The sequence below is a fragment of the Oncorhynchus clarkii genome, chromosome 9 (assembly GCF_045791955.1).
Source record: "Oncorhynchus clarkii lewisi isolate Uvic-CL-2024 chromosome 9, UVic_Ocla_1.0, whole genome shotgun sequence".
Classification (NCBI taxonomy): Eukaryota; Metazoa; Chordata; class Actinopteri; order Salmoniformes; family Salmonidae; genus Oncorhynchus; species Oncorhynchus clarkii.
Genome location: NC_092155.1, coordinates 5135048 through 5154922, shown reverse-complemented (window position 1 = coordinate 5154922; position 19875 = coordinate 5135048). Strand labels below are relative to the sequence as shown.

Below are 19875 nucleotides of genomic sequence, written 5' to 3'. Positions count from 1 at the left end.
ATTTGTGTGTGTGTGTGTGCGTGCGTGCGTGCGTGTGTGTTTGTATGTGTGTGTAAGTGTGTGTCAGTGTGTGTGTGCGTGTAAGTGTATGTGCATGTGTGTGTGTAAGTGTGTGTGTGTGTGTGTGTGTGTGTCCTCCTGCTGAGCCTCTGAACCAGTCCCTTTCCTTCCTCTGATTCAATAGGTATTATTTAGGAAATGTCTGGGTTTAATATTATTTAGGTTAGAGTGTGTGTGTGTGTGTGTGTGTGTCTCCTCCTGCTGGTCTCCTGAACCTGCTTCCTTCCTCTGACACAGAAGGTAATATTTTGTGTTTGATCTGAGTTATCATGTACGTCCCCTCCTCCCCAGGTGAATTCGCTTCACACACACAGTAGCACAACACATACGTTGGGTCATTTAGCAGACGCTCTCATCTAGAGCCACTTAGTGAGTATAGAATTCAACCATAGAATTCTAGTCTCCCCATTACAGGATCAGAAAGCATTCTCTCAGACTGGTACGGTTCCTCTGTAAAGGCTACAGTCTATAGTAAATTGATATGGTGGTAAACAGAAGCCTATTTGTCTGTAAAGATTTTCTTCTTCCTCTGACGAGGAGTATGAAATATCGGACCAATGTATCGGAACAATGTAACGGACCAACGTATCGGACCAATGTATCGGAACAATGTAACGGACCAATGTATCGGACCAATGTATCGGACCAATGTATCGGACCAACGTATCGGACCAATGTATCGGACCAATGTATCGGAACAATGTAACGGACCAACGTATCGGACCAATGTATCGGAACAATGTAACGGACCAATGTATCGGACCAATGTATCGGACCAATGTATCGGACCAATGTATCGGACCAATGTATCGGACCAACGTATCGGACCAATGTATCGGACCAATGTATCGGACCAATGTATCGGACCAATGTATCGGAACAATGTATCGGACCAATGTATCGGAACAATGTATCGGACCAATGTATCGGAACAATGCGCAGCGTGGTAAGTGTCTATCAAGAGGAGTATGAAATATCGGACCAATGTGCAGCGTGGTAAGTGTCTATAAAGAGGAGTATGAAATATCGGACCAATGCGCAGCGTTGGTAAGTGTCCATAATATGACTGAACACAGAAAACAAAAGAACAAGAGAAATAAATGAAAACCGAAACAGTTCTGTATGGTAAAACACAGACACAGAAAACAACTACCCACAAACCATAGTGGGAAAACAGGCTACCTAAGTGTAGTTCTCAATCAGAGACAACGATCGACAGCTGCCTCTGATTGGGAACCATACCAGGCCAAAACCAGAAATACAAAACATAGAACAAACACATAGAATGCCCACCCCAACTCACACCCTGACCAAACTAAAACAGAGACATAAAAAAGGAACTAAGGTCAGAACGTGACAACAGCATAAAGGCTACTGTGATCTCTTTTTTTAGCCTACTGTATCGTTGAACTCTGATACATAGAAATAGAATGCATAGATCAACCGTCACCCGTTTACACTACACGTGGCGTTTCTCCATATAACAGAGTCGACTCGTTTCGGATCTATGAAGTAATATAATTATCAGGGAGGGCCAACGTTGATGGAAGGCCACAAGAATTCTGAAGTCATCATAAGAGGCAGGTTTGCGTACCCACGTGTGAGAGAGAAAAATGTGCCCCCCCCACCCGCTCTTGACTGAGGAGATAAATGATTTACGTTTTAGAGTTAATTTCATGTAATTCTACACATTTTGCCATAGGGAGGAGAGAACCGTAACAGAATCAACGGGGGCCCCAGTGCTGGTAATTCATTCATGATCACTAAGTTTAGATAGCTGGCTAGACTAATTAACATAATTACACCATGATTCCTACCAGTTTAGATAGCTGGCTAGACTAATGAACATAATTACACCATGATTCCTACCAGTTTAGATAGCTGGCTAGACTAATGAACATAATTACACCATGATTCCTACCAGTTTAGATAGCTGGCTAGACTAATTAAAAAAATTACACCATGATTCCTACCAGTTTAGATAGCTGGCTAGACTAATGAACATAATTACACCATGATTCCTACCAGTTTAGATAGCTGGCTAGACTAATTAAAAAAATTACACCATGATTCCTACCAGTTTAGATAGCTGGCTAGACTAATTAACATAATTACACCATGATTCCTACCAGTTTAGATAGCTGGCTAGACTAATTAACATAATTAGACCAAGTAACCAATCTAAAAACATGTAGCTGACATGAGCCAATTGGGTGACTGTCGGTGACTGACATAACAAGAGAAAAACTGCTGATGCACAACCTGACTTCACCTTGTGTATTCTACTATTCTACCTAGCAACTGATTTTCTTTATTCTTATTGATCCGGGGGCCATCAAAAAGGACCAATCCCTGATCTGGACCATAGAAATGTACCTACTAACAGATCTGAGTCCAAAGTCTATTTATGATCTATTCCACATTTTGCTACAGCCTGAATGCCCCTTGGCTTATTCCACATGTTGTTACAGCCTGAATGCCCCTTGGCTTATTCCATATGTTGTTACAGCCTGAATGCCCCTTGGCTTATTCCACATGTTGTTACAGCCTGAATGCCCCTTGGCTTATTCCACATGTTGTTACAGCCTGAATGCCCCTTGGTTTATTCCACATGTTGTTACAGCCTGGATGCCCCTTGGCTTATTCCACATGTTGTTACAGCCTGAATGCCCCTTGGCTTATTCCACATGTTGTTACAGCCTGAATGCCCCTTGGCTTATTCCACATGTTGTTACAGCCTGAATGCCCCTTGGTTTATTCCACATGTTGTTACAGCCTGAATGCCCCTTGGTTTATTCCACATGTTGTTACAGCCTGGATGCCCCTTGGCTTATTCCACATGTTGTTACAGCCTGAATGCCCCTTGGCTTATTCCACATGTTGTTACAGCCTGAATGCCCCTTGGCTTATTCCACATGTTGTTACAGCCTGAATGCCCCTTGGCTTATTCCACATGTTGTTACAGCCTGAATGCCCCTTGGTTTATTCCACATGTTGTTACAGCCTGAATGCCCCTTGGCTTATTCCACATGTTGTTACAGCCTGAATGCCCCTTGGTTTATTCCACATGTTGTTACAGCCTGAATGCCCCTTGGTTTATTCCACATGTTGTTACAGCCTGAATGCCCCTTGGTTTATTCCACATGTTGTTACAGCCTGAATGCCCCTTGGTTTATTCCACATGTTGTTACAGCCTGAATTCAAAATGGATTAAATTGATTTGTTTTCTCACCAATCTACACACAATACCCCATAATGACAAATGTTTGCAAATGTATTAAAAATTACATACACAAATGTCACATTTACATAAGTATCCACACCCCCATAAGTCAATGCTTGGTAAAAAAGCACCTTCGGCAGCGATTACAACTGTGAGTCATTCTGGATAAGTCTCTAAGAGCTTTCCACACCTGAACTGTGAGTCATTCTGGATAAGTCTCTAAGAGCTTTCCACACCTGAACTGTGAGTCATTCTGGATAAGTCTCTAAGAGCTTTCCACACCTGAACTGTGAGTCATTCTGGATAAGTCTCTAAGAGCTTTCCACACCTGAACTGTGAGTCATTCTGGATAAGTCTCTAAGAGCTTTCCACACCTGAACTGTGAGTCATTCTGGATAAGTCTCTAAGAGCTTTCCACACCTGAACTGTGAGTCATTCTGGATAAGTCTCTAAGAGCTTTCCACACCTGAACTGTGAGTCATTCTGGATAAGTCTCTAAGAGCTTTCCACACCTGAACTGTGAGTCATTCTGGATAAGTCTCTAAGAGCTTTCCACACCTGAACTGTGAGTCATTCTGGATAAGTCTCTAAGAGCTTACCACACCTGAACTGTGAGTCATTCTGGATAAGTCTCTAAGAGCTTTCCACACCTGAACTGTGAGTCATTCTGGATAAGTCTCTAAGAGCTTTCCACACCTGAATTGTGAGTAATTCTGGATAAGTCTCTAAGAGCTTTCCACACCTGAACTGTGAGTCATTCTGGATAAGTCTCTAAGAGCTTTCCACACCTGAACTGTGAGTCATTCTGGATAAGTCTCTAAGAGCTTTCCACACCTGAACTGTGAGTCATTCTGGATAAGTCTCTAAGAGCTTTCCACACCTGAACTGTGAGTCATTCTGGATAAGTCTCTAAGAGCTTTCCACACCTGAACTGTGAGTCATTCTGGATAAGTCTCTAAGAGCTTTCCACACCTGAACTGTGAGTCATTCTGGATAAGTCTCTAAGAGCTTTCCACACCTGAACTGTGAGTCATTCTGGATAAGTCTCTAAGAGCTTTCCACACCTGAACTGTGAGTCATTCTGGATAAGTCTCTAAGAGCTTTCCACACCTGAATTGTGAGTCATTCTGGATAAGTCTCTAAGAGCTTTCCACACCTGAATTGTGAGTCATTCTGGATAAGTCTCTAAGAGCTTTCCACACCTGAATTGTGAGTCATTCTGGATAAGTCTCTAAGAGCTTTCCACACCTGAATTGTGGGTCATTCTGGATAAGTCTCTAAGAGCTTTCCACACCTGAACTGTGAGTCATTCTGGATAAGTCTCTAAGAGCTTTCCACACCTGAATTGTGAGTCATTCTGGATAAGTCTCTAAGAGCTTTCCACACCTGAACTGTGAGTCATTCTGGATAAGTCTCTAAGAGCTTTCCACACCTGAACTGTGAGTCATTCTGGATAAGTCTCTAAGAGCTTTCCACACCTGAATTGTGAGTCATTCTGGATAAGTCTCTAAGAGCTTTCCACACCTGAATTGTGAGTCATTCTGGATAAGTCTCTAAGAGCTTTCCACACCTGAATTGTGAGTCATTCTGGATAAGTCTCTAAGAGCTTTCCACACCTGAACTGTGAGTCATTCTGGATAAGTCTCTAAGAGCTTTCCACACCTGAATTGTGAGTCATTCTGGATAAGTCTCTAAGAGCTTTCCACACCTGAATTGTGAGTCATTCTGGATAAGTCTCTAAGAGCTTTCCACACCTGAACTGTGAGTCATTCTGGATAAGTCTCTAAGAGCTTTCCACACCTGAACTGTGAGTCATTCTGGATAAGTCTCTAAGAGCTTTCCACACCTGAATTGTGAGTCATTCTGGATAAGTCTCTAAGAGCTTTCCACACCTGAACTGTGAGTCATTCTGGATAAGTCTCTAAGAGCTTTCCACACCTGAACTGTGAGTCATTCTGGATAAGTCTCTAAGAGCTTTCCACACCTGAACTGTGAGTCATTCTGGATAAGTCTCTAAGAGCTTTCCACACCTGAACTGTGAGTCATTCTGGATAAGTCTCTAAGAGCTTTCCACACCTGAACTGTGAGTCATTCTGGATAAGTCTCTAAGAGCTTTCCACACCTGAACTGTGAGTCATTCTGGATAAGTCTCTAAGAGCTTTCCACACCTGAACTGTGAGTCATTCTGGGTAAGTCTCTAAGAGCTTTCCACACCTGAACTGTGAGTCATTCTGGATAAGTCTCTAAGAGCTTTCCACACCTGAACTGTGAGTCATTCTGGGTAAGTCTCTAAGAGCTTTCCACACCTGAACTGTGAGTCATTCTGGATAAGTCTCTAAGAGCTTTCCACACCTGAATTGTGTTAACGTTTGCCCATTATTTTTAAAAAAATGTTTTATTCTTCAAGCTTTGTCAAATTGGTTGTTAATCTGACGTATATGCAGGGAGTCAGGAAGCAGGTGCAGAAGGTCAGTTTAATAAAAAATAAACCTGGAAACAAATTTAAAAAAAAGGAGCATGATTCCTACCAGTTCAGATAGCTGGCTAGCCAAATAAATATGGAGAGTTTTTAGTGATGTGTTGTGTTGGATTTGCCCCAAACATAACACTTTGTATTCAGGACAAAAAGTTAATTTCTTTATCACATTTTTTGCCGTATTTACAGCCTTGTTGCAAACAGGATGAATGTTTTGGAATATTCTATTTTGAATTTTACCCCTTTTTCTCCCCAATTTCGTGGTATCCAATTGTTAAGTAGCTACCTTGTCTCATCGCTACAACTCCCGTACGGGCTCGGGATAGACGAAGGTTGAAAGTCACGCGTCCTCCGATACACAACCCAACCAAGCTGCACTGCTTCTTAACACAGCGCGCATCCAACCCGGAAGCCAGCCGCACCAATGTGTCGGAGGAAACACCGTGCACCTGGCAACCTTGGTTAGCGCGCACTGCGCCCGGCAAGCCACAGAAATCTCTGGTGCGCGATGAGACAAGGATATCACTACCGGCCAAGCCCTCCCTAACCCGGACGACGCTGGGCCAATTGTGCGTCGACCCACGGACCTCCCGGTCGCGGCCGGTTACGACAGAGCCTGGGCGCGAACCCAGAACCCGGGAGGCCCTATTTTTTATTCTGTACAGGCTTCCTTCTTTTCACTCTGTCATTTAGGTAAGTGTTGTGGAGTAACTACAATGTTGTTGATCCATCCTCAGTTTTCTACCAATCACAGCCATTAAACACTGTAACTATTTTAAAGTCACCATTGGCCTCATGGTGAAATCCCTGAGCGGTTTCCTTCCTCTCCGGCAACTGAGATTATCAGGTATCAAGGTAAGACCCAATTGCAGACTGTGTGAGGTAATAATGTTTATTGTAACAACAGGGGCAGGCTAACGACAGGTCAAGGCAGGCAGGGGTCGATCATCCAGAGTAGGAGCAAAGGTACAGGACGGCAGGCAGGCTCAGGGTCAGGGGCAGGCAGAGTGGTCAGGCTGGCGGGTACAGGGTCAGGATAGGACAGGCAAGGGTCAAAAACCAGGAGGATGAGAAAAAGAGAGGCTGGGAAAAGACAGGCGCTGTCAGGACAAACGCTGGTTAAATTGAACAAACAAGGTGAACTGGCACAGACAGACGGAAAACACAGGTATAAATACCCAGGGGATAAGTGGGGAAGATGGGTGACACCTGGAGGGGGTGGAGACAAGCACAAGGACAGGTGAAACAGATCAGGGCGTGACAGAGACAGGAAGGACGACTGTATCTTTGTAGTGACTGGGTGTATTGATACACCATCCAAAGCATAATTAATAACTTCACCATGCTCAAAGGGATATTCAATATCAGATAACTTTTTTTACCCATCTACAAGTCAACTTTATTTCTCAATGATTGACAGCAAACAAAAAGGACAACAACTTAATGACAAAGGTGCATAAAGACGGAGGAATTCAGAAATTTACATCATGGGTTTTAGCACTGCCCACAGAGTTCCTAAACTACGGTGCGCCACATGGTTCAATGTGCCATTAAATCAGCACAATCTACTTTTTCGTTGTTTCAAATTCCTTCCATCTTGGAGCTACATTTTTGGATCGTGTATTCTGCGTTAATACCTATACAAAGAGTAATGGAGAGCAATGTACAATACGGCGAACTTAGCAAACAAGGCATTTATGGTAAGTACATGTGGGGGCCGCCATCTTTATGCACCTTCGACTATTGATTTGACATTTATTTATTATTTATTAAAGGCTGCCAGCACCATCTTGCTGATGGCCTCCAGGACAGGAAGTCTACAACGAAGACTGACATCAAATAAAGTTTTAATTACGGTATCAGTGTGCTCAATTTAATTAAAAGGTATTTTCTACCTTAATTTAAACTTCTTTGACATAGGGGGCGCTCTTTAAATTTTTGGATAAAAAAAACGTTCCCGTTTAAAGCGCGATATTTTGTCACAAAAAAGATGCTCGACTATGCATATAATTGACAGCTTTGGAAAGAAAACACTCTGACGTTTCCAAATCTGCAAAGATATTATCTGTGAGTGCCACAGAACTGATGCTACAGGCGAGACCAAGATGAAATTTCAAACCGGAAATGCCCCAGATGTTGAAGGCGCTGTTTTCCAATGTCTCCTTATATGGCTGTGAATGCGCCAGGAATGAGCTTACACTTTCTGTCGTTTCCCCAAGGTGTCTGCAGCATTGTGACGTATTTGTAGGCATATCATTGGAAGATTGACCATAAGAGACTACATTTACCAGGTGCTCGCTTGGTGTCCTCCGTTGCAATTATTGCGTAATCTCCACCTGCGTGTATTTTTCCTTTTGTTTCAAAAGGCTAAGCTTGTGAGCCAATATATTTATTTCATTTCATTTGCGATTTTCATGAATAGTTAACGTTGTGTTATGGTAATGAGCTTGAGGCTATGATTACGCTCCCGGATACGGGATTGCTCGACGCTAGAGGTTAACTAGGCAAGTCAGTTAAGAACAAATTATTATTTACAACGACGGCCTACCGAAGAACAGTGGGGTTAACTACCTTGTTCAAGGGAACAGTGGGTTAACTGCCTTGTTCAGGGGAACAGTGGGTTAACTGCCTTGTTCAAGGGAACAGTGGGTTAACTGCCTTGTTCAGGGGGACAGTGGGTTAACTGCCTTGTTCAGGGTAGAACAGTGGGTTAACTGCCTTGTTCAGGGGAACAGTGGGGTTAACTGCCTTGTTCAGGGGAACAGTGGGTTAACTGCCATGTTCAGGGGAACAGTGGGTTAACTGCCTAGTTCAGGGGAACAGTGGGTTAACTGCCTTGTTCAGGGGAACAGTGGGTTAACTGCCTTGTTCAAGGGAACAGTGGGGTTAACTGCCTTGTTCAGGGGAACAGTGGGTTATCTGCCTTGTTCAGGGGAACAGTGGGTTAACTGCCTTGTTCAGGGGAACAGTGGGTTAACTGCCTTGTTCAGGGGAACAGTGGGTTAACTGCCTTGTTCAGGGGAACAGTGGGGTTAACTGCCTTGTTCAGGGGAACAGTGGGTTAACTGCCTTGTTCAGGGGAACAGTGGGTTAACTGCCTTGTTCAGGGGAACAGTGGGGTTAACTGCCTTGTTCAGGGGAACAGTGGGTTAACTGCCTTGTTCAGGGGAACAGTGGGTTAACTGCCTTGTTCAAGGGAACAGTGGGTTAACTGCCTTGTTCAGGGGAACAGTGGGTTAACTGCCTTGTTCAAGGGAACAGTGGGTTAACTGCCTTGTTCAGGGAAACAGTGGGGTTAACTGCCTTGCTCAGGGGAACAGTGGGGTTAACTGCCTTGTTCAGGGGAACAGTGGGTTAACTGCCTTGTTCAAGGGAACAGTGGGTTAACTGCCTTGTTCAAGGGAACAGTGGGTTAACTGCCTTGTTCAAGGGAACAGTGGGTTAACTGCCTTGTTCAGGGGAACAGTGGGTTAACTGCCTTGTTCAGGGTAGAACAGTGGGTTAACTGCCTTGTTCAGGGGAACAGTGGGGTTAACTGCCTTGTTCAGGGGAACAGTGGGTTAACTGCCTTGTTCAGGGGAACAGTGGGTTAACTGCCTTGTTCAGGGGAACAGTGGGTTAACTGCCTTGTTCAGGGGAACAGTGGGTTAACTGCCTTGTTCAAGGGAACAGTGGGGTTAACTGCCTTGTTCAGGGGAACAGTGGGTTATCTGCCTTGTTCAGGGGAACAGTGGGTTAACTGCCTTGTTCAGGGGAACAGTGGGTTAACTGCCTTGTTCAGGGGAACAGTGGGTTAACTGCCTTGTTCAGGGGAACAGTGGGGTTAACTGCCTTGTTCAGGGGAACAGTGGGTTAACTGCCTTGTTCAGTGGAACAGTGGGTTAACTGCCTTGTTCAGGGGAACAGTGGGTTAACTGCCTTGTTCAGGGTAGAACAGTGGGTTAACTGCCTTGTTCAGGGGAACAGTGGGGTTAACTGCCTTGTTCAGGGGAACAGTGGGTTAACTGCCTTGTTCAGGGGAACAGTGGGTTAACTGCCTTGTTCAGGGAAACAGTGGGTTAACTGCCTTGTTCAGGGGAACAGTGGGTTAACTGCCTTGTTCAAGGGAACAGTGGGGTTAACTGCCTTGTTCAGGGGAACAGTGGGTTATCTGCCTTGTTCAGGGGAACAGTGGGTTAACTGCCTTGTTCAGGGGAACAGTGGGTTAACTGCCTTGTTCAGGGGAACAGTGGGTTAACTGCCTTGTTCAGGGGAACAGTGGGGTTAACTGCCTTGTTCAGGGGAACAGTGGGTTAACTGCCTTGTTCAGGGGAACAGTGGGTTAACTGCCTTGTTCAGGGGAACAGTGGGGTTAACTGCCTTGTTCAGGGGAACAGTGGGTTAACTGCCTTGTTCAGGGGAACAGTGGGTTAACTGCCTTGTTCAGGGGAACAGTGGGTTAACTGCCTTGTTCAGGGTAGAACAGTGGGTTAACTGCCTTGTTCAGGGGAACAGTGGGGTTAACTGCCTTGTTCAGGGGAACAGTGGGTTAACTGCCTTGTTCAGGGGAACAGTGGGTTAACTGCCTTGTTCAGGGAAACAGTGGGTTAACTGCCTTGTTCAGGGGAACAGTGGGGTTAACTGCCTTGTTCAGGGGAACAGTGGGTTATCTGCCTTGTTCAGGGGAACAGTGGGTTAACTGCCTTGTTCAGGGGAACAGTGGGTTAACTGCCTTGTTCAGGGGAACAGTGGGTTAACTGCCTTGTTCAGGGGAACAGTGGGTTAACTGCCTTGTTCAGGGGAACATTGGGGTTAACTGCCTTGTTCAGGGGAACAGTGGGTTAACTGCCTTGTTCAGGGGAACAGTGGGTTAACTGCCTTGTTCAGGGGAACAGTGGGGTTAACTGCCTTGTTCAGGGGAACAGTGGGTTAACTGCCTTGTTCAGGGGAACAGTGGGGTTAACTGCCTTGTTCAGGGGAACAGTGGGTTAACTGCCTTGTTCAGGGGAACAGTGGGTTAACTACCTTGTTCAGGGGAACAGTGGGGTTAACTGCCTTGTTCAGGGGAACAGTGGGTTAACTGCCTTGTTCAGGGGAACAGTGGGTTAACTGCCTTGTTCAGGGGAACAGTGGGGTTAACTGCCTTGTTCAGGAGCAGAACGACAGATTTTTACCTGGTCACCTCTGGGATTTGATCTGGCAACCTTTTGGTTACTGGCCCAACGCTCTAAACCACTAGGCTACCTGCCTCCTCTAATCACTAGGCTACCTGCCTCCTCTAACCAAAAGGCTACCTGCCTCCTCTAACCACTAGGCTACCTGCCTCCTCTAACCACTAGGCTACCTGCCTCCTCTAACCACTAGGCTACCTGCCTCCTCTAACCACTAGGCTACCTGCCTCCTCTAACCACTAGGCTACCTGCCTCCTCTAACCACTAGGCTACCTGCCTCCTCTAACCACCAGGCTACCTGCCTCCTCTAACCACTAGGCTACCTGCCTCCTCTAACCACTAGGCTACCTGCCTCCTCTAACCACTAGGCTACCTGCCTCCTCTAACCACTAGGCTACCTGCCTCCTCTAACCACTAGGCTACCTGCCTCCTCTAACCACTAGGCTACCTGCCTCCTCTAACCACTAGGCTACCTGCCTCCTCTAACCACTAGGCTACCTGCCTCCTCTAACCACTAGGCTACCTGCCTCCTCTAACCACTAGGCTACCTGCCTCCTCTAACCACTAGGCTACCTGCCTCCTCTAACCACTAGGCTACCTGCCTCCTCTAACCACTAGGCTACCTGCCTCCTCTAACCACTAGGCTACCTGCCTCCTCTAACCACTAGGCTACCTGCCTCCTCTAACCACTAGGCTACCTGCCTCCTCTAACCACTAGGCTACCTGCCTCCTCTAACCACTAGGCTACCTGCATCCTCTAACCACTAGGCTACCTGCCTCCTCTAACCACCAGGCTACCTGCCTCCTCTAACCACCAGGCTACCTGCCTCCTCTAACCACTAGGCTACCTGCCTCCTCTAACCACTAGGCTACCTGCCTCCTCTAACCACTTGGCTACCTGCCTCCTCTAATCACTAGGCTACCTGCCTCCTCTAACCACTAGGCTACCTGCCTCCTCTAACCACTTGGCTACCTGCCTCCTCTAACCACTAGGCTACCTGCCTCTAACCACTAGGCTACCTGCCTCATCTAACCACTAGGCTACCTGCCTCCTCTAACCACTAGGCTACCTGCCTCCTCTAACCAATAGGCTACCTGCATCCTCTAACCACTAGGCTACCTGCCTCCTCTAACCACTAGGCTACCTGCCTCCTCTAACCACTAGGCTACCTGCCTCCTCTAATCACTAGGCTACCTGCCTCCTCTAACCACTAGGCTACCTGCCTCCTCTAACCACTAGGCTACCTGCCTCCTCTAACCACTAGGCTACCTGCCTCCTCTAACCACTAGGCTACCTGCCTCCTCTAACCACTAGGCTACCTGCCTCCTCTAATCACTAGGCTACCTGCCTCCTCTAACCACTTGGCTACCTGCCTCCTCTAATCACTAGGCTACCTGCCTCCTCTAACCACTAGGCTACCTGCCTCCTCTAACCACCAGGCTACCTGCCTCCTCTAACCACTAGGCTACCTGCCTCCTCTAACCACTAGGCTACCTGCCTCCTCTAACCACTAGGCTACCTGCCTCCTCTAACCACTAGGCTACCTGCCTCCTCTAACCACTAGGCTACCTGCCTCCTCTAACCACTAGGCTACCTGCCTCCTCTAACCACTAGGCTACCTGCCTCCTCTAACCACTGGGCTACCTGCCTCCTCTAACCACTAGGCTACCTGCCTCCTCTAACCACTAGGCTACCTGGTACTCGCGACATTGGAATAATTTTACGATTTCAATGGCATTAATAAAAATTAATTTCACAATATCATTTTAAGCACGTGATGGTGAATATGTACCAAAAATATTTACACCAAGTGTGAGGTTTTATTTTTCATTCACACTGAAATATTGAGGAGGATCAGGTAAGTGGATCAAATATCTACATTTCACTATCAAATCCTGTTACTAGTATGCAAATCAGACAGATTTCAGCACGGAATTAAACATCTAGCCCATTCTCCTCCCCCTCGGTTGTGACACTACAGGCTGTAATTAAAAAGACACAAAGAAACACACACACACACATATTTACAGTATATGGTACAAAAAGCTTACTGAGATGATACACTGGCTGTATGACAGATGTGCTGATGTGTTTTATTTGTTTATTTCACCTTTATTTAACCAGGTAGACCAGATCACCTTTATTTAACCAGGTAGACCAGATCACCTTTATTTAACCAGGTAGGCCCGATCACCTTTATTTAACCAGGTAGGCCAGATTGAGAACAAGTTCTCAATTTACAACTGCGACCTGGAGCCAGTGGGTTTGGCGACGGATATGTAGTGAAGGCCAGCCAACGAGAGCGTACAGGTTGCAGTGGTGGGTAGTATATGGGGCTTTGGTGACAAAACAGATGGCACTGTGATAGACTGCATCCAATTTGCTGAGTAGAGTGTTGGAGGCTATGTTGTAAATGACATCACCAAAGTCGAGGATCAGTAGGATAGTCAGTTTTACAATGGTATGTTTGGCGGCGTGAGTGAAGGATGCTTTGTTGCGAAATAGGAAGCCAATTCTATATTTAATTTTGGGATTTGTGATGCTTAATGTGAGTCTGGAAGGAGAGTTTACAGTCTAACCAGACACCTAGGTATTTGTAGTTGTCCACATATTTTAGGGCAGAACCGTCCAGAGTAGTGATGCTAGTCGGGCGGGAGGGTGCGGGCAGCAATCGGTTGAAGAGCATGCACTTAGTTTTACGAGTATTTAAAAGCAGTTGGAGGCCACGGAAGGGGAGTTGTATGGCATTGAAGCTCGTCTGGAGGTTTGTTATCACAGTGTCCAAAGAAGGGCCAGATGTATACAAAATTGTGTCGTCTGCGTAGAGGTGATCAGGGAATCACCCGCAGCAAGAGCGACATCATTGATGTACACAAAGAAAAGAGTTGGCCCGATAGTTGAGCCCTGTGGCACCCCATAGAGACTTCCACAGGGCCGTCATAAAAACAGAGTGACACACACACACACACACACACACACACACACACACACACACACACAGAGTTAACACACACACAAATGGCTAGTTAGCTACATAGCCATTTGATTTGCAACCGCCCTCAAAACACAATTTCAAACAGCAGAATTCAATCTTATAAATCCTTAAGGATATAATATTATAAAGGCAGAAGATAATTAACTTATTGGCTTATTTGACGTGTTAAATAGTGTTATTTTATGCATCAATTAGTGTTATTTGAAATGTATCTTTTTGACACGCAAATACCTACCCAAACAAGGTTCAATAGAAGACAGTTCAAAACAATTTTTCAAAGTCAGAGCGTTTTTTTTTCTCCTTCTTCCGAGTTCCCAGTCGTCTTGAACACGGAAATAAAGGGAAACCAATAGTATCGATTCATGTAAAAAAATATATATATATATTTTTTTTAAACACACATTTGGAGTTAGGTTTTCATCCGACTGTAATTGAAGTGATTTGGTCAAATGTAACAGAGTAATAAGTCACGTCCTTCAGAAATTACCGGATTAAGAGTACAGCCCACAGAGAGTAACTAGAAAAGTAGCCTACTAGTTAGTCCCCAAAAAATTCAGAAGGGCAAAAAGTCGGACAGATTTGAGCCGACTCTGGCATAAGCGGTTGTAACCACTGGGCCACACAGGTACTGAACCTATTGTGAATTTATTCTGATTATTGTTTGCCTTGAACCTATAATAAAACAAGTGATTTAAAAAAAAACTGATTTTTCTTTAACGAACATACAAAACATACCCCTTTTAGATATTGTCTATTTATCAGTGTACATAGGTTACTTCAACTGAAACACATTGGACCTGCTGTCTGTTACGACAAACACCGCTGCCCCCTGGTGGCTGATTCTAAATATTTAAAAAATAAATTAAAATCCTTCTGCGGGATTATGTTCTTCCTGCAACTAAATGGGTCGTATTAAGAGCCGACACATGTATAAGACTGATTATATCTCAACAACAGCGTCTAGTCGACTTACTTCAGATCTATGAGAATGTCTTTGGTGGTGGTCTTCCTCTTGATACACAGACAGCCGCTCCTCTGCGTCACCTTATAGTGGACGTTATGGAAACTAACGGTTGAACCTTGAGGGGACTTGGCGGTACCGGTAGACTCAAGAGACCCGTTAGTCCCTCGGTCCTCCATCACCAGGATGTGGCTGTTGTACTTCTCCGACATTCTGAAGGTCCTGTCAGAAATGAGACAGCGAGGTAGCCTGTGGGAATAATTATATCACGTAAACATTGCCTATTGCTCTCTACCGTTCCCATCAGAAAGTTAAACAACTGTAGCATCTATTCACATTCATTAACTATCGTTAACAAACACAACAAAATAGTCAGTCCCCAAATCATTTGTCAAAATATCACATTTGTGTCACTTACCCTGCGACTGGAAATGGAGAGTTGAACGCTGAACTACCGTGTCGACCAATGTAATCCTAATTCTCCTTGCAGTGGACTGTGGTGTGGATTGTTTCAAATGTCAAGTTTTAATGTCACGTGCACAAGTACAAGCTCTAAAGCTGTGTTGTATAACCAAGTTTGAGAGCTATATAAATGAATGTGTTGGTATGTCTTCAGCAGATTTATAGTTTTTACAGCCCTGTCGTGCTGTCAGAGAGTTTACAAGGTAAAACACCAAAGTAATGCATGCAGAGCAGAACTAGGAAGATTCACGCTAATTATCAAAATGCAGAAAATACCTGTTAAATTCTACAACCACAGTAAGGGAAGCGATTCTCAAACCTTACGTAACAAATCCTTCACCTACCGAGAGAGGAACCTGGAGAAGAGTCCCCTAAGCAAGCTGGTCCTGGGGCTCTGTTCACAAACACAAACAGACCCCACAGAGCCCCAGGACAGTAACACAATTAGACCCAACCAAATCATGAGAAAACAAAAAGATAATTACTTGACACATTGGAAAGAATTAACAAAGAAAGAGAGCAAACTAGAATGCTGTTTGGCCTTAAACAGAGAGTACACAGCGGCAGAATACCTGACAGTGTACCATCACAGCAGCAAGATTTGTGACCTGTTGCCACGAGAAAAGGGCAACCAGTGAAGAACAAACACCAGTGTAAATACAACCCATATTTATGTTTATTTATTTTCACTTTCATACTTCAACTATTTACACATCCTTACAACACTGTACATTGCCAATAATATACTATTTGAAATATATATTATTTTTACACTTTTGTGAGTGTGATGTTTACTGTTCATTTCTGATAGTTTATTTCCCTCTTATTTATTGTCTATGTCACTTGCTTTGGCAATTTCAAACATGTTTCCCATGCCAATAAAGCCCTTTGAATTGAAATGAATTGAGTCTGATAAGAAAAAAACGGCTTTGTAACGGGAGGGCAGCGGCTTGATCAGTGGCCGGATAATGGATACGTCCTAAATAGCGGTCTATTCCCTAAGGGCTTTACTTTTGACCAGGAACCGATGTAGGAAATACGGTGGCACTTGGAACGCCAGCATGACTGTTTTTTTTATGACCGGAGGGGAACACGCACCCACGTCTGCCTGGCAGTAAAATGTGATTGAATAATCGTATTTGTAGCGGGGTTTCGTAACAAGACGGAAAAGCTGTTTCTACACTACACGCGTAGAAGACCTGACGCCCTGGCCCAGAGCTACCGTAACTCTAGAAATAAAGGCTTTTATCAATGCGTTAAAATAAGATTTTCTAGAATTCGAGGGTAACGAATTAACCAGCAACAACTTGTTTTAGGAACATAATAACATTCGTAGGTGATTTTGTCCACATTTTGTCCATGTAACTTGTGAGGGAAAGTTGTTGATTCACGGTTATAACCTTATCATGTGACCTGGTCACGTTGGCTCCCCAGAAACACACACCGCAGCACGCACTCACACAGTGACACCTGTTTATGGCAGGAGTTCATGACCTCTCACATAAAATCCCATTGTGTGTGTGGCCATGCAGCACCAGGTCCTCTTATGTCAAATGTTGTACATGTGCTATCTGGCAGATAGTCTGTATCAGGAGAGAGAGTTTGTTCAATGTACTAAGGGCGTGGACAGGCTCTTCCTTTTGTTAACTATCTATCTGAGTGTTAATTATCTATGTGAGTGTTAACTATCTATCTGAGTGTTAACTATCTATCTGAGTGTTGACTATCTGAGTGTTAACTATCTATCTGAGTGTTAACTATCTATCTGAGTGTTAACTATCTATCTGAGTGTTAACTATCTATCTGAGTGTTAACTATCTATCTGAGTGTTAACTATCTGAGTGTTAACTATCTATCTGAGTGTTAACTATCTATCTGAGTGTTAACTATCTATCTGAGTGTTAACTATCTATCTGAGTGTTAACTATCTATCTGAGTGTTAACTATCTATGTGAGTGTTAACTATCTATGTCAGTGTTAACTATCTATGTGAGTGTTAACTATCTATGTCAGTGTAGGTCTGAGTGTTAACTATCTATGTGAGTGTTAACTATCTATGTCAGTGTTAACTATCTATGTGAGTGTTAACTATCTATGTCAGTGTAGGTCTGAGTGTTAACTATCTATGTGAGTGTTAACTGTCTGAGTGTTAACTATCTATCTGAGTGTTAACTATCTATGTGAGTGTTAACTATCTATGTCAGTGTTAACTATCTATGTGAGTGTTAACTATCTATGTCAGTGTAGGAATGAGTGTTAACTATCTATCTGAGTGTTAATTATCTATCTGAGTGTTAATTATCTATCTGAGTGTTAACTATCTATCTGAGTGTTAATTATCTATCTGAGTGTTAATTATCTATCTGAGTGTTAACTATCTATCTGAGTGTTAACTATCTATCTGAGTGTTAATTATCTATCTGAGTGTTAACTATCTATCGGAGTGTTAAGTATCTATCTGAGTGTTGACTATCTGAGTGTTAACTATCTATCTGAGTGTTGACTATCTGAGTGTTAACTATCTATCTGAGTGTTGACTATCTGAGTGTTAACTATCTATCTGAGTGTTAACTATCTATCTGAGTGTTAATTATCTATCTGAGTGTTAACTATCTATCTGAGTGTTAAGTATCTATCTGAGTGTTAACTATCTGTCGGAGTGTTAAGTATCTATCTGAGTGTTAACTATCTATCGGAGTGTTAAGTATCTATCTGAGTGTTAATTATCTATCTGAGTGTTAACTATCTATCGGAGTGTTAAGTATCTATCTGAGTGTTAATTATCTATCTGAGTGTTAACTATCTATCTGAGTGTTGACTATCTGAGTGTTAACTATCTATCTGAGTGTTAACTATCTATCTGAGTGTTAATTATCTATCTGAGTGTTAATTATCTATCTGAGTGTTAACTATCTATCTGAGTGTTAATTATCTATCTGAGTGTTAACTATCTATCTGAGTGTTAAGTATCTATCTGAGTGTTAACTATCTATCGGAGTGTTAAGTATCTATCTGAGTGTTAACTATCTATCGGAGTGTTAACTATCTATCTGAGTGTTAAGTATCTATCTGAGTGTTAACTATCTATCTGAGTGTTAAGTATCTATCTGAGTGTTAAGTATCTATCTGAGTGTTAAGTATCTATCTGAGTGTTAAGTATCTACCCATTGTCATTATATTCCCAATATTGTGCTCTACTTTTGACACGTTCTCTTTAGTATTTATATAAATAATATTGCTACTATAATAATACAATCATATCTGTTAAGTTGTAATATAAATAGTATATACATAACATTGGTCTCTCTGTTAACTTGTAATATACATAATATTGATCTACCTGTTAAAATGCGTAATATTTATATATATGCAGATGATCCTGTTAAAATGCGTAATATTTATATATATATGCAGATGATCCTGTTAAAATGCGTAATATTTATATATATGCAGATGATCCTGTTATGTGTGCCGTTGGCCCAACTGTAGACCAGGTGTTGTTAGATCTGAAATCTGACTTTGTTACCTTACAAAAAGCCCCAGGTTGGTTTAAAACTGGTACATAATATGGGCAAGACTACATTTATGTTGTTTTCTAACTTCTCGCAATAAATGTTTCAGATAGACTACATTAGTTCATTTAAGGGTTCTCCCATCAATTGTGTTCCTGCCTATAAATATCTGGGCGTTTTTGGATTGTCAAGGATTTAATGTTTAAATAACGTACTGATGAGCTAGTTAAAAAGATAAGAATTAAAATGGGCTTCTTTTTTTAATTCAAAATAGATATTGCTTCTCCCTGAACAGCGGGAAGCAGATTGTACAGTTAACTTTCCTGACAGTTCTTGACTGGTCACACCATATACCAGAACTCAGCTGCCACTACTCTTAAACCTTTGGATGCTGTCTACCACAGCACACTTCACTTTATCACAGTTTTAATACTCATCACTACATCCTGTATCTAAAGGTTGGCTGGTCCTCAGGTTTAATACTCATCACTACATCCTGTATCTAAAGGTTGGCTGGTCCTCAGGTTTAATACTCATCACTACATCCTGTATCTAAAGGTTGGCTGGTCCTCAGGTTTAATACTCATCACTACATCCTGTATCTAAAGGTTGGCTGGTCCTCAGGTTTAATACTCATCACTACATCCTGTATCTAAAGGTTGGCTGGTCCTCAGGTTTAATACTCATCCCTACATCCTGTATCTAAAGGTTGGCTGGTCCTCAGGTTTAATACTCATCACTACATCCTGTATCTAAAGGTTGGCTGGTCCTCAGGTTTAATACTCATCACTACATCCTGTATCTAAAGGTTGGCTGGTCCTCAGGTTTAATACTCATCACTACATCCTGTATCTAAAGGTTGGCTGGTCCTCAGGTTTAATACTCATCACTACATCCTGTATCTAAAGGTTGGCTGGTCCTCAGGTTTAATACTCATCCCTACATCCTGTATCTAACGGTTGGCTGGTCCTCAGGTTTAATACTCGTCCCTACATCCTGTATCTAACGGTTGGCTGGTCCTCAGGCTTAATACTC

At 43.3% G+C, this 19875-nt stretch overlaps 2 protein-coding genes across 4 annotated transcripts in view; one reads left to right on the top strand and one right to left on the bottom strand.

Annotated features, from left to right (window-relative positions):
* Positions 1-15111, bottom strand: part of LOC139415782 (broad substrate specificity ATP-binding cassette transporter ABCG2-like) — a 40769-nt gene extending 25658 nt beyond the window's left edge. The window contains exon 1 of one of the 2 annotated variants that reach the window (XM_071163871.1): positions 14879-15111. Coding sequence is in view for 1 of the 2 variants with exons in the window: in XM_071163870.1 (XP_071019971.1) it covers positions 14879-15078 (200 nt within the window). In the remaining variant the exon portion in view is untranslated. The remainder of the gene's footprint in view (positions 1-14878) is intronic. The other variant, XM_071163870.1, reaches the window with a different exon arrangement.
* The window catches only part of LOC139415792 (galactose-specific lectin nattectin-like), a 1187935-nt gene that overhangs the window by 335876 nt on the left and 832184 nt on the right, over positions 1-19875 (top strand). The gene's annotated exons all lie outside the window — the stretch shown is intronic.